This window comes from Heteronotia binoei, chromosome 1 (assembly GCF_032191835.1).
Source record: "Heteronotia binoei isolate CCM8104 ecotype False Entrance Well chromosome 1, APGP_CSIRO_Hbin_v1, whole genome shotgun sequence".
NCBI lineage: Eukaryota > Metazoa > Chordata > Lepidosauria > Squamata > Gekkonidae > Heteronotia > Heteronotia binoei.
The window spans coordinates 180,358,840-180,373,549 of record NC_083223.1 but is presented as its reverse complement, the minus strand read 5'-3'; the positions used below and the strand labels follow the sequence as shown (position 1 = coordinate 180,373,549).

At 43.3% G+C, this 14,710-nt stretch overlaps 1 protein-coding gene across 1 annotated transcript in view; it reads right to left on the bottom strand.

The window, feature by feature from the left end:
• Positions 1-5,665, bottom strand: part of ZFAND3 (zinc finger AN1-type containing 3) — a 273,585-nt gene extending 267,920 nt beyond the window's left edge. Inside the window, exon 1 of the mRNA XM_060244940.1 lies at positions 5,106-5,665. Within this exon, the coding sequence (XP_060100923.1) occupies positions 5,106-5,176 (71 nt within the window). The 5' untranslated portion in view covers positions 5,177-5,665. The remainder of the gene's footprint in view (positions 1-5,105) is intronic.
• Between the last annotated feature and the right edge of the window lie 9,045 nt (positions 5,666-14,710).

The following is a 14,710-nucleotide window of genomic DNA, read 5'->3' as shown; positions in this document are numbered from 1 at the left end:
GGCCGCCACCACCTCCTGTGGCAGTGAATTCCACATGTTAATCACCCTTTGGGTGAAGAAGTACTTCCTTTTATCCGTTTTAACCTGTCTGCTCAGCAATTTCATCGAATGCCCACGAGTTCTTGTATTGTGAGAAAGGGAGAAAAGTACTTCTTTCTCTACTTTCTCCATCCCATGCATTATCTTGTAAACCTCTATCATGTCACCCCGCAGTTGACGTTTCTCCAAGCTAAAGAGTCCCAAGCGTTTCAACCTTTCTTCATAGGGAAAGTGCTCCAGCCCTTTAATCATTCTAGTTGCCCTTCTCTGGACTTTCTCCAATGCTATAATATCCTTTTTGAGGTGCGGCGACCAGAACTGCACACAGTACTCCAAATGAGACCGCACCATCGATTTATACAGGGGCATTATGATACTGGCTGATTTGTTTTCAATTACCTTCCTAATAATTCCCAACATGGCGTTGGCCTTTTTTATTGCAAACGCACACTGTCTTGACATTTTCAGTGAGTTATCTACCACGACCCCAAGATCTCTCTCTTGGTCAGTCTCTGCCAGTTCACACCCCATCAACTTGTATTTGTAGCTGGGATTCTTGGCCCCAATGTGCATTACTTTGCACTTGGCCACATTGAACCGCATCTGCCATGTTGACGCCCACTCACCCAGCCTCAACAGATTCCTTTGGAGTTCCTCACAATCCTCTCTGGTTCTCACCACCCTGAACAATTTAGTGTCATCCGCAAACTTGGCCACTTCACTGCTCACTCCCAACTCTAAATCATTTATGAACAAGTTAAAGAGCATGGGACCCAGTACCGAGCCCTGCGGCACCCCACTGCTTACCGTCCTCCACTGCGAAGACTGCCCATTTATACTCACACTGCCCATTTATACTCACACTGCCCATTTATACTCACTTACATTAACCCTTACATACACCCTTACATTAACCCTGGCAAGGTAGGTTAGGCTGAATGTGACTGGCCCAAATCTTCACAGCAGGAATGTGAACCTATGTGTCCCAGTCTGACACTCTGACTTCTGCACCACACTGGCTCCGTAGTCAAAGTGGAACTGAAGAGAACAGTAAACTGGGGTGAATAACCAACATTACTTTCTGACAAAAAAAGAAGAGAGAATACACCTTCTTCAGTCCATTACATTACTTTAAAAGCTTGCCAACAAGAACATTGTTATGGACTGTACTCTGTTAAATTTGATGGCATACATCAAGTTATATATGAGTACAAATCACAGCATGAGAGAAATTTTCCACCTGGGTTGCATATCCAGTTTAACTCCCGCTTAACAACTGCTTTAACTTAAAACCAATGAAAGCATATCTACTTTTAAACACACAAAGAAATGTCATTCTGTAGACATAAACCTCTTTTTATTCTGTGAACTGATACAGTTGTCTTGTGCGTAGCCAGTTGGGACATTAAATCAGGTGAACAGAAAGAAGCAAAACTGTAGCAAATGGCATAGGAATCTAGATCCTTGAGATCTAGAAACTGAAAAAATGAGGGGAAAGTACAAAAATATGGAAACTATTCTCATGTTCTCAAGTAAAATACAAAGCACGACAGAAAAAACAGAAAAATAGCTTTAAAGGACCTCATAGTTTTAAAACAGAATTTGCCTAACATCATGTCCATCTGAACCACTTGTTTTCAGCAAGACATACCTTCACATCAGTGTGCATAGCAAACAGCTGATCCTAAAGGAAGTTTTTTGTATCTAAGAAAGATTAGTGGGAGCCACTACAAAACAGCTACCATGGGGAGGGGGGAAGCAGTCGTAAGTGTCTGTCATGTAAGCAGAACCATCATCAAACGGCTGCCAATGAGAGCAAAATTAGAGCTCTGCTTTGCCATTTGAGAAGGATTTTCTCTCTGCATGTCCACAAGCATAGATTAATGAGTCCAAAGACATGCATTTGCATCTATTTCCAAGTTATGAGTGCATGACCATAGGTACTCATATAAAAGAATTTGCTGGCCAGTCAGCTAGCAGAATGTGACCCAAAAGGTCCCTTCCCGCCTCATTCAATTCAAGATTCTCTGGATTTCCCTCACAAGAGTCAAGCAGCAAGTGATACCAGGAAACACACTGACAGATAACATGGGGACCATAGGTGCCCCACTGGGAACTGCTGGTGTATCAGTTTACAACCTAAATTAAAGAATTTTCTTCATCTAAATACTTGTCAATACAACTCAAACCTAGAAAACCTTGATATCCCTCCTTAAACCATGATCTGTTGAAGATGATATTACATTGGCCACAGAAAAGACTAATGTGTTCATTAATGTGTCTGAGGTGCTTGACGTACCACACAATGGTCCTAAACCAGTGCCCCTTGGAAGCTGAGTGATATAAAAGATACTGCAATGTTTAAAGTACTACTCCCTCATATTAAAACATACACAAAAAATGTTCACTAGCCTGTCAAAACACAGCTATAATATTTATGGCAGATCAGCAGCCACAGATCAAAGGAAAGTGTTTGTCAAAAAATAAGATCTTTTCTGACAAGAATAAATTGTTATTCACCATGGGTGACCAGGCTAGATGGCTTTTTACAGAAACAAGGTACTCCAGCCCCACACAGGTCATAATTCTGACCTGAAGATCTATCAATATGCTATAGCTCAAACAGATTATTAAAAATTACTATTACTGATTACCTTTTTAAAATTAGATCACATTTAGTGAATACCTCCTAAAAGAACATTTCATATCTCTGCTGTATTTCACATCTTTTCTAGCTTGCTCATACTTTATATAGGACCTAACCACTTCAGTCCAACAATACAATATAGACTATTGATGACTTGTTTTATTTAGGACATTATTCCACATATCCCCTAAGGCAGGGTTTCCCAAACTTTTCTTTCCTGTGGCCCGGTTATTTTTACAGTTCTCCTTTGTGACCCACTAAAATTTGGGAGTGGAGCCGGAAGACTTTGGGGGTGGAGCCAGGAGAAAGGAATTATGTCATTTCCTGTGGTGTCAAGGGCCAAGTGATGTCACTTCTGGGGTACACTGAACCAAAACTACACCTTTTCCTGTGATGTCACTTCCAGAATGTCCACCAGTGGAGCCAGGGCACTAGAAGCCCTCCCACTGTTGCTTCCCCCCCTTCCAGCACCAAGAATACAGACAGAGCATCACTTGCAGGGAAAGAAGGGGGGGCAAAGGAAAAAAAAAAGCCTTCCTCACCATCAGATGACCTCAGCCAGCAACAATTCTGCCCAGGGGTGGTTTGGTTAAAAAAAAATAGCTACTGGAATGCCCATTCCCCGCCCCTCCCGGCTGAAAAAAACACACACATCCTTCTTTGCTGCCCAGGCCTCCCAAAAGAACATACTGCAAGGCACAGGAAAGCTCATACCTTGAAGAACACTTCATGGGTCTAAAGTGCCAGTGGACACCAGCTTTTCTTTCAAACACTGGGAGGGAGGGGGAGAAGAAAGGAGAGGCAGCCCAACTCCTCTCTGCACATCACAGAGACGGGGGAAGGAAGGAAGCCAAACAGAGCTCAGACTTTGCAGCCTGTATCAGTCTTCAAGGCTAGCTTTTATCTGCACAACAGAGAGAGGGGGGAAGGAAGGAAGCCAAATGGAGTGCAGGCTTTGCAGCCTGTGTCTTCAAGGCTAGCTTTTATCTGCACAACAGAGATGGGGGAAGGAAGGAAGCCAAAAGGAGCGCAGGCTCTGCAGCCTTTGTCAGTCTTTAAGGCTAGCTTTTCTCTGCACAACAGAGACATGGGGGAAGGAAGGAAACAGAGGTCATGCTTTGCTGGGGGTGGGGCTAGCTTTGGCTTTTCTTGTGACCCGGTAGTGAGGCTTCCGTGGCCCGGTACCAGGTCATGACCCTGCAAATGGGAAACACTGCCCTAAGGAGTTCAGAGTGGCTATTCTCTCAACAACCCTGTGAGGCAAATCAGAACGATTGGCTAGCAAGCTTCATGGCTAAGTGGGGATCTGAACCTGGGTTTCCCAGATTCTACTTCATCTACCCACTGCACACTAAGCTGGCATTAAACAAAATTTGTCAAGCTTCCTGCACAGTTTTTTCTTTCTCAAAGTCTCTCTATTGGATGCTTCACTGAACAACTGATCCAAACCTATGCCAGAAATCTAAATTCTGCTCCATTAATCCAAGGATATATTATGGAGACAACATTTTTCATCACAGAAAATTTCAGAACCACACTTTTTGTGTTAGCTTCCCCTCCTATTTTTATGTAGGCCTAAGAAATACATACAGGCCCTTAAATAGGAATTGGTCATTCCTTAGGCCTATATAGTCTACAGCAGCTAAGTGTATTTCTTTGCCTGTAACCAAGAAGTCAAGGAAAGTTCTTCTGTACTGATACCACTCTTATCACATTGTTTGCACTATGACTGTTATTCCTATGAAGGGTTACAAACTGGGACGAACTTCCTCATTCAAAATATGGAAAGGAGAGAGGGGTTTAAGCTGTTCATTTGGGGCAAGTTGTCTACAGTGTCTACAAACGACAGTGAAGGCCACACATAGATGTGACACCTAGACAGCAAGACGAGTTGACAAACTTGTGATACCTAAGGATCACCCAACAAGAGCATGCCACACGCAGAGAGAGAGGAAAGGAAGAAGAGAGAACATGGAGACTGAAACGCTGAGTAACGTGGGGGGGGGGGAGAGGAAAGGAAAACATAAAGCAAGAGCAGACGATATCATGATGGGACATGCTGGTGTCACCATTCTTCCCAATACCATGCGTTTGATTTGCCACCCTCTTCAAGAGGCGTGCGTAGGCTCGTCCAGCCCCTACTAGCCCCCACTGTGATGCAGCAAAGGCAGCCACAGGCCTCAGAAAGAGATTTCTGTGACAGCAGCAGGAAGGCCGCCCGGCTCCTGGGGGCGGGGGCGAAGGAAGCACAGGGAGTGGACGCAAAGGCCGAAACAGAGAGACGTGGGAGTCCCACATCAGCCCTTCCACTCCCCTCTATGCCACCCAGTCCCGGGGACAAGGAGAGCCCCAGGCCAGCAGCAAGAACAGCCCCACCCCCGCTCCCTCCCTCCTCCTCCTCCCCCGACCACGTACTCACCCCCAGAACCCGCAGGGGCAGCGGGGCGGCAAGCTAGGAGCTTTGCTGCGCTCGCTGCCGGCGTCTCCCATGGCGGCGGCCGCGGCGGCAGCAGCAGGTCTCGGGGTCGGGGAGGGGGCTGCTCGAGGCGGAGGGGTCCAGGCCGGGGCGAGAAGCCGGGATTCCAGGCCGGTCAGCTGGAGTCGGGCGCAACCACTGCGGCGATGGCAGGGTGGGTGGGTGAGAAGGCAAAGGAGGTGGAGGCGACAGCGGCGGAAAGGGTGGCAGCCGCACCCTGTGGCGCTTGTGGTGACACTGAGCTGCGGACGGCAGCTGACGGGGGTTGTGACGGACCCCGACACGCCACCCCCGCGAGCAGCGCGTGCCCTCTGACCCAACAATGCCCTCGGCTCCTCCCCCTCAGGCGAGTAGGGTGGTCTTGCCCGGCCGCAGGCTCGACTGGGAGAGGAGTGTACCAACACCCAGGAAGAGGTGGGGACTAAATGGCAGAGAAGGAGGGCCTTGGCCACCCCGCTTAATAGCTGTGGTGACCGACAGAATCTCGACACCAAAGCTGAAAGGGTCCAGAGGCTAATGGAGAAGTTAATAGACCAGGAGGGGGAGGTGACCCTTACGCTATTTTCTACCAATGGTACGGTCTGAAAGATTGAGTAGGAATGTGAGGCAGATAAGACTCTACGCATGCGTAAAGGGAACAGAAACCCGGAAGTATGTGACTTAAAAAGTCTGTGGGGAGGTTCCCTTTCCCCCCCGCCCTTGCGGAATTCCCTAGGTAAGCGGGAGCAGCCCCGGGAGTTCGTATTAGGGCTGCCCTCTCAACATTCGCTACAAGAGTCTTGGTACAAGAAAGTGGGTTTGGTGGAGCTACCGATTTAGCTTTACATTCAGAGACGGGGGAAGAGTTCTCTGGACCTGGAATCACCCGCTTCCTCGCCCCGTATGAGACGGGCGGAAACAACAACCTAAACCCATTCGTTATTTTATTTTCCTTTTCTGCAGATGCAGTGATGCACCTAAACTTCGATCCGTCATGCAGGACTTTAAAGAGCAGGAACTATTCTGAAATGAAATGGAATTGTAAATGTAAACACACACACACACACACAGGGTGGATCATAACAGACTTTAGCAATAAGCAATAAAATTAAAAGTAATTAAAACAATATATATGACACTAAATTGTATCAGCTCAGCATCTACCTTAAGATGCTTCTGGAATTTTTACTTTGTCCTATGTGGCACGAGGAAGATTTCCATCAGTCTGCTTTATATGTTTTGGTTATTCTCCCATTTTTTGGTGGAAGAAAATATTAGAAAGTTTGTCAAATCTTAGAGTTCAACAGCATTCTCTCAGGGGTCGGAACAATGGAGGCCAGAAACAAGGGTTTTTTTGGGGGGGGGAGAACACCCTAAAATTTAGATGTTTTGGAGCTCTGCTCCTGTGAACTCCTGCCCAAAATGAGGCCTGACTCTATAAATTTGAAGACTTTTCTCCCATTTCATTGTATCTGAAGAAGTGTGTGTGCGCAACACACAAAAGCTTATACCTTGAATAAAACATTGTTGATCTTAAAGGTGCTACTGGATTCTTACTTTATTCTGTTGCTGCAGACCAACATAGCTACCCACTTGGATCTTATTGCCTGTGCTTAGTAAAGGTTTGTTATAGTCTAAAATACATCTAGTTTAATGGAAATGTGCAGAGAATTGTGGTCTTTTCCCATCCTTTTGTTTTCCAGTCCTGTTTTGAATTTAACTACTAAATTTTGGTATGACAAGCTGCAGCAAAAGACATATTCCAGGGTCAGTTTTAAAATTGGTTGTAATCAGGGTTTTTTTTAAAGCAGGAACGCACAAGAATGCAGTTCCAGCTGGCTTGGTGTCAGGGGGTGTGACCTAGTATGCAAATTAGTTACTGCTGGGCTTTTTCTATAGAAAAGCCCTCTTTGAAACAATGATGATGTCAGGGGTGTGGCCTAATAAGTAAATGAGTTCCTGCTGGGCTTAGATGCTATTTAAAATACAAGCAGCTTGACACCTCTAATGTTACTGGAGATGCTATAAACAGAAAGCAATAATAATATAAACCATTCTCTAGCTTGATAGATTTGGTTCTAAGGTGCCCCATACTAAAGGTTTAGAGTAGAAAACAACACTAAATGTCAGTTAAATAAAACATCAATGAAAATGTGAAACTAAACTATATTACAATTGCCTTTGCTTGGTCAGTAATCTTCCTTCCCCCACTATTGCTAGCAGTGTGCATTTCGCTATGTTTTTATTCCAACTGGTGTGAGAGGGACAGAGCATTTATGGGAAATCGGAATAGGTTCAGTATTTTCTTATCTTTTTGAACTTTACTAACTTAAGAACATATGCATTATTTATAAAGCAGCTATGTACTCCTGTACTGTATATTTCTCAAATTAAAAAAAAAAATAGAAATATACCTGTTCTTAAAAGATGAAACTTCAAGCCACTCCACCTTAACAGTGCAATCCTCATAACACTTCCCTGGGAGGGGGCCCCACCAAATAGACCTGACTAGGATTCTGAGCAGACTAAGTAGAATAGCACTATAAGGTTCATAAGCAGATATTAATTTGAGCTGGTTAGAAAAATAAAAATATAAACCTTCAACACTATAGTGAACAAAGGAAGTTTTTGAAAATGTTCAGGACTGTTTAAAGTTTATTGCATAATTTTTGGTTTTTAATACAGTAAATAATTGAAACTGTCATAATCAAAACAGACCCCCTCCATGCAGTCAACACTATCCAAAAATCAGCAACACTTGGTGGCCAGAGGCAATACCACAAGCCAGGATCCCTCATTCAAACCACATCCAACAATGCAATCCTAAACAAAATTACACCCTTCTAAACCCAATAGCATTAGAAAGGTGTAAGTCTGTTTAGGATTGCACTGTAACTCTCTGGACAAATAGTCTTTGCCTGTGACCCAGAAGATTGCAGTGGATCTGTAAACCTGGACATGGAGTTAAACGTTACAATAACATTGAACCTCTCAGTAATGTATTATCATATACAATAAAGGTTATTCTGAACAAAATCAGCGACATCATTTAAAAATAATATATTAATATTGTATTGTGTAGAATATTACCAGAACCTGTTTTGAAAAAGTAATAGCTTCCAACTCCAAACTCATTTTTATCTCTGTGGACTGAAGGTTTCCAGGGACTGAAACAAGCTCCTCTGCTATTTCATGTTTTAGCATATTTCTTGATTTGGTATTAGTATTTTCAGTGAGATGCCAATTTCTTTCTTATGCTACAGAAGGAAAAACTGACAGCAGGCACATACAAATATACAGGAATTGCAACTGCCTAATACTTTTGAAAGTCTTACATCGGTATAAGAAACAAGTGAAGTGAATAAACAGTAGAAATATTTTAAAATCTTGCTTTAGAATATTTAATTCAACATTGTAAAATAAGATATTTCATGAGAAATTTTAACACCCCCCAATGGCTTAATTTTTCCATTTTCCAAAACTGAAGAAGTCCCCATGTTTCCAGGCATTCATTTCTCTGAGCGTCTCACAAGTGATGGCATTTCCATAACACCGTAAGCTATAATTCAGGGGTGTCAAACATGTGGCCCAGGGGCCAAATCAGGCCCCCGAAGGGCTCCTATCAGGCCCCGGAGCAACTGCCTTTCATCTGTTTCCTTCTCCCTCTCTCTTGCTTTCTTCTGCACAGCAGCATAGGAGCTACAGAGCAAAACCTCTGTTTTCTCCACTGGCTGAGGCTCTTCCCTTAGAGAAGAAGTGAGGACAGCTGAGTTTGTTTTTCCAGTCTCTCTCAATTGCACAACAGAATTACTGAGCCCAGCTTCTCTTCCTTTCCCCTCCTGGTTCCCTGAGGAAGAAAGGTAAGAGCCAGAGCTTCCTTTGCCCATTTCCCTGGATCTCATGGGAGAGATACAAAGAAAGTGCCTTTAATACCAAAACGTTTTAAGCATGTTTTAAGGGTTTTTAAATATATATATATTTAATTGTGCTTGTCTGTGTCCTTTAAAGTTTATATCTCTGCTACCTAATCTTAAATAGGTATACACATGGCCTGGTCCGACATGGTCCAGCCCAACCTAACTTGGCCCAGCCCAACAATAACTCATTTATATCAGATTTGGCCCTCATAACAAATGAGTCTGACATCCCTGATCTACATGCAGCGTATGAATCCTGCAGACTGGATTAAAGTTAAGTAGCTGAACAAACTTTCTGTGTGAGGCCTTTGTGATATCAAAGGCAACACAATAAATGACCACATTTATTACACTGTTGATGCATTTGACTTCTCTGTTAGCTAGGATGAGTTGGAGGCAGAAGAAAATAACGGGAAGTGGCTACGTGTAGCAGAAATGTTGTTTCCTTTTGCTTGCTATGTTTATGGGAGTAGGCAGAGTCATTCTAATTGGCATCTACTGACTCCATTTATTGTTGGAATAGCAAGCATTACCTTGCTGTTCTCAGTATCACCTTCTGCCTTCCTTATCTTCACAATTAGAATCTGATTCCCTTGCTTGATTTATTTCTTTGTTCATACGTTCTCCCCATTCTGAAATTTTGATGCAGGTAATAGCAACAGCCACCTATTGCTGTTTGTCATCCACACATGGAGGAAAGGTTGCCTTGTCTTTAAACCTAATGTTTCATGTTCTCTCTCCTCCCCAGATCTTTGTGCATGAGACCATCCTGTTAATCTATATGTATTCTGGCAGTATAACTGCCCTTTAGGGTTGGTTGCTTTCAGCATCAGACTGAAACCAATACACTTCAAATAACCAGGGACAGATAGAAGCTAGAAAGGCTGAGTTAATAAAAAAAGGAAAGGAAGCTATATTTTGATTATAAAAGAGACCTCTTCCTATACTTCATTTATTAAATTCCATCCTATTGAGAATCACTGTCTCTTACTAAGCACATTGCTTATTACAAGTTTGAATAGGATTAGAGGGATATATGCTACTGTTTTGTATCTCAGAATTCCATCTGTAAGCATCAGTGGAATGTATTCACGTCCTGTCGCCTCCCCCCCCCCCCCCCCCGTCACTGCACGATCACGGCCAGGGGAGCCAAGCCTTCTCCAGCAGTCCTTCAGAAGATAAGATGCATGCCACGCCACAGCCATCAGGGTCCGGGGAGAAGTGAAGGGACGGGAAAGGAAAGGAGGGGCAGGCGGCGGCAGTGGGCAGCAATGGTGGGCAGGTGCACAGGTGAAGGAGGCAGGCAAACTAGGCACTTGCCTGGGGCACCAGGAGGGGGGACCCCAATTTGGCATCCCCACCCTCCCAGTGCCCTAGGCAATCGCCTAGTTTGCCTAGTGGGCGAGCCAGCCCTGCCTAGTTGGCTTCACCACAGATGTTTTCAGTTGCAAACAAGGCATGTTTGCACCTTCCCCCCACCCCAGCTGTGACATGGGAGAAGTGGGGGCCGTCCACATCAAATCCCAGAAGGACTCACTGGCAAACATGTTTCTGAGTTTGGACAGACTCACTGTTTCTGAGTTTGGACAGACCTCAGGAGTATTATTGCCCCTTTCTAATTGTTGTACCTGTTCCACAAGGAAAAATGACTGCTACTAGGTGGGAGTGAACTGTGCCAGTTCTCACTCTGCAGGCAAATTTCATTAATTTCTTTGGGGGGGGGGGGAAATACCCATTTCTTTTGTGTTCTACATACTGCATCAATGGGCCACTTATAAACTATTTTTCTTCACATTGAAATCCCTCTCACCAAGAGTTCCCATAAAGTTTGCTTGCAAATGCTCAATTTTGATATGTGAACTACACCATAGTATAAAAGGATCTGTTACTGCAGCAATTTTTCACATTCAATTTAAATACATTTCCCAGATTCTGCAATGGAAACCTGTATGGCTAAGCAGCCTCCCATGCACATAGCCAATGTGGATGCAGAAGCACATCTGCATGCACATTCTCACTTGCATCTCAATATTGACTGTACTAGCTGAGTGGTTACTTTGATGTGCATGGGCGGGGGAGTCATGTATTCCCTTTCCAGAACCACTATTTGTTGCCTGCAGGGTTCTATTTTATCACACATGCTACCTGTATGAAGCCACTGGGAGAGGTCATTATGGGCTACCGTTTCACCAATATGCACTGATACTCAGCTCTACTTTTATTTCCTATCTAATTCTAAAGAAGTTATCAAATCTTCTGAACCAATTCTTGGTATCAGTAATGAGCTGGATAAAGGTTAAACAAGCTGAAACAATCCCAACAAAATAGAGACCAATTTTGCACTAGAACTTTAATCCTGGTTTAACCCTGTCCCAAAACTGACATTCTACACTAAGATTATAGAATCAGAGAAATCAACTCTATGATTCTGAGATTTTTGTGTAGAATGTCAGCCTGGGGACTGGGCTAAATCTGGATTAAAGGTCTAGTGCGAAATTGGTCAGAGTTTTTCTGGATTGGTAGAAAGGCAAACCAGGAATTGAAGATCTCTGTCTTAGATTGGGTTATACTCCCCTTGAAAAGCCAGATTTGCAGCTTGGGGGTGCTACTGGAGACAGCAGTCACCTTAGAGAACCAGGTGGTTGTGGCAGAGGGTGCATCAACTATGCCTGTTCCTGGGTCAGTCAGATCAAACCACAGTGATTCTTACCTTACTTAGTTCATCTGTACTGGACTATTGCAATGCTTGGGACTACCTTTGAAGAGTGTTTGGAAACTGCAGCTAGTGCAGCTAGATTGCTTCTTGGGACAGCAACTGGGGGCATGTGATCATAGAATCATAGAGTTGGAATGGACCTCCAGGGCCATCTAGTCCAACCCCCTGCACAATGCAAAAAATCACAAGTCTTCCCCACATACACGCCAGTGACCTCTGTTCCATGCCAAGAAGATGGCAAAAAAACCTCCAGAATCCCTGGGCAAAATGGCCTGGAGAATAATTCCTTTCTGCCCCCAAAGTGGCGATCAGAATATCCCTGGACATGTAACAAAGGGCCGTGAGAACTGATGCAACCCTTTCTGCCCTCCTTCTCATGATCCTCATTCTCATGATCTGCCTAAGTTCACAGAATCAGCATTGCTGTCAGATAGCTTCTGATACTATAACAATTAAACTGTCTACTGATCCATCCAAAGTTCAATTCAAGATGTTAGTTTTGACCTTTAAAGCTCTAGATGGCTTGTGACCAGGGTATCTGAAGGACCATCTTCTCTCATATGTTCTTGCCTAGGAAGGCAAGAATTAAGATCACAGGGAGAGGCCTTGATGATTCTCCCACCAATCAAAGAAGCTCACCTGGTGGCACGCAAAATAAGGCCTTTTAAGTGACAGCCTCACAATTATAGAATAACCTAGCCATGGAGGTGTGCCTGGCTCCCTGCTTTCAAACTTCAGAAGGCGGTTGAAGGCAGTTTTATTTAGAACTGCATTTGACTAATTTCGTTTTTATCTATTGGCAGTCCTAACTGAGATTTTCAATGGTGGTCTTTTACAATTATTAAATAATTGTTTCATTTACCTTGTAAGTCACCTTGAGTTCCGCAAGGTAGAAAGGCAGCTTAGGGCCCTGTTCAGGTGCACAGTATAATCAGATGTCGCTGCTGTTTCCTTCCGGATTTAAAGTGGCTGATCAGACAGCAACGGATGTCTGAAGGCTGTCCCAGAGCAAAAGGAGCCTCAGACATCCAGTTTACGGTCGCCATTATTTTTACTACTTAGCAATATGTGCATAACCGCATAATGTTTTAACCTATGCACATATGCACATAATGCATGCATGCACATAATAGTGGAGGGGGGTGGGGAAAGAACTGCATGGTGCCATTGTGTGGACAGCAGAAGATGGTTTCACTGCAGAGTGATTCAAATTGCAGTATGGCAGTCTGATCGATAATATCCGGAACAAAGATATTCGGAACAGAACCAGGTCAGTTTAACACGGATTCAACACGCTGTGTGAACAGGGCCAATAAATGTTTTAAATAAATAAAAAACCCTAAACTCTCCAACTACTATTCCTTTATCCTATTCCTAATAAACCTTAAAACAGTCCCTTCCTTTCTAATGCCCTAAATACTTTCTTCAAGCTAGGGATAAATTAATTCAGTAGTTCCCAGATTTTTTCAGGCCACTGCCCCCATGGCTCCATAAATGCATCCCCAGTCCCTCCACCCTATCCTGATTAAAAAACAAACAAACACCATTATTCAGAATAGCAGTTTGCATGACCCTCTAAAGAAGATAGTATTTAAAAGAACATAGCATTAAAAACAGTAACAAGTAATTGCACATTTATTCAAAATCCAATTAAAACTTTTTCGTTTATTCAACAAAACTGATGAGCTTGATTCAATGATGCCAGGTTTTCAAAATCTGATAGTCATTTAGCAAGAACCTTAGATATCACATTTAGTAACTACATCACTGTTCAGTAAATTCTCAATGCAATGGATGGGTTTGATGAAGTGATACCAGTGTCATTGATAAAGAGGAAGGCTATAACCTGTTCTGGCAGCATATTAAACTTTTTCAAAAATGGGGGTGGGAACTATGTTCCAGATGCTGTTCAAGTCTTTAACCTAGAAGTCATTCCTATTATCCTTTGCAGAGTAGCCATATGGATTGTCTTGGTAAATGAAAACATTGATAATCTTGTTATATTTTCTGAGAAAATTATTTAACATCCCTCACTGTGTGGCTCTCGGTTCAGAACTTGGCCAACCTTCCCTCAGTGCAAGGGCTTGGTTACCAGTATTTAGACGATTCATCAAGTCGTACTTGAGCACATTTAGCAATCTGGAATTTATTTCTTTGCCTAGAGAGAAGTTGGATGACCACACCAAAACCATGTTCCACAAAAAAATTCTGATACTGTGAGAGCCATTTGCCAGCATGGTGCCATAGCCTGATCTACCATACATAAGTGAACAACATGGTCAAAGGACATTGGGTTGTTGTGAAAGGCATAGAAGCAGAACAGTAAAAGAGGTTCCACATATTGATTACTGTTGGAAATATGTATCTGTTTTGTATGTCCTTTGCAATGTTCTAAAGTTCCAGTCATTATAGGGTTAACACTGTGCCTGATTCCCTATTGTCTGCATGACCTGAGAAAACCTGTTTTGTCTGTTTGGTCAGTTAGTCAGGTGACTTCCTTTGTTCAGGCAGAGAGTTCAAGAAGAAGGAGGAAGTGGTCTTCTATTAAGCACATGATCTTCTAGTGTAAGCATGTAGTTCTATAGCAGGGGTGGCCAACAGTAGTTCTCCAGATGTTTTTGCCTACAACTCCCATCAGCCCTAGCCATTGACCATGTTGACTGGGGCTGATGGGAGTTGTAGGCAAAAAAATCTGGAGAGCTACCGTTGGCCACCCCTGTTCTATAGTGTTTGTTATTTTCACCTCCCAGTACCCTTTCCCTGTAGAAATAAATACGTTTTTGCTTTTTCATGTTAAATGCCTCTCAATGATTATTTGATCCAGTGATCCATTGCACTGTTTGAGATAAAGAAATAGAATTTCAAACAGAATTCCCTAAGAATTACTAGACTGGGAATGGAACATAAATGCTGAAGTAAAAATCACATGTTGTTCA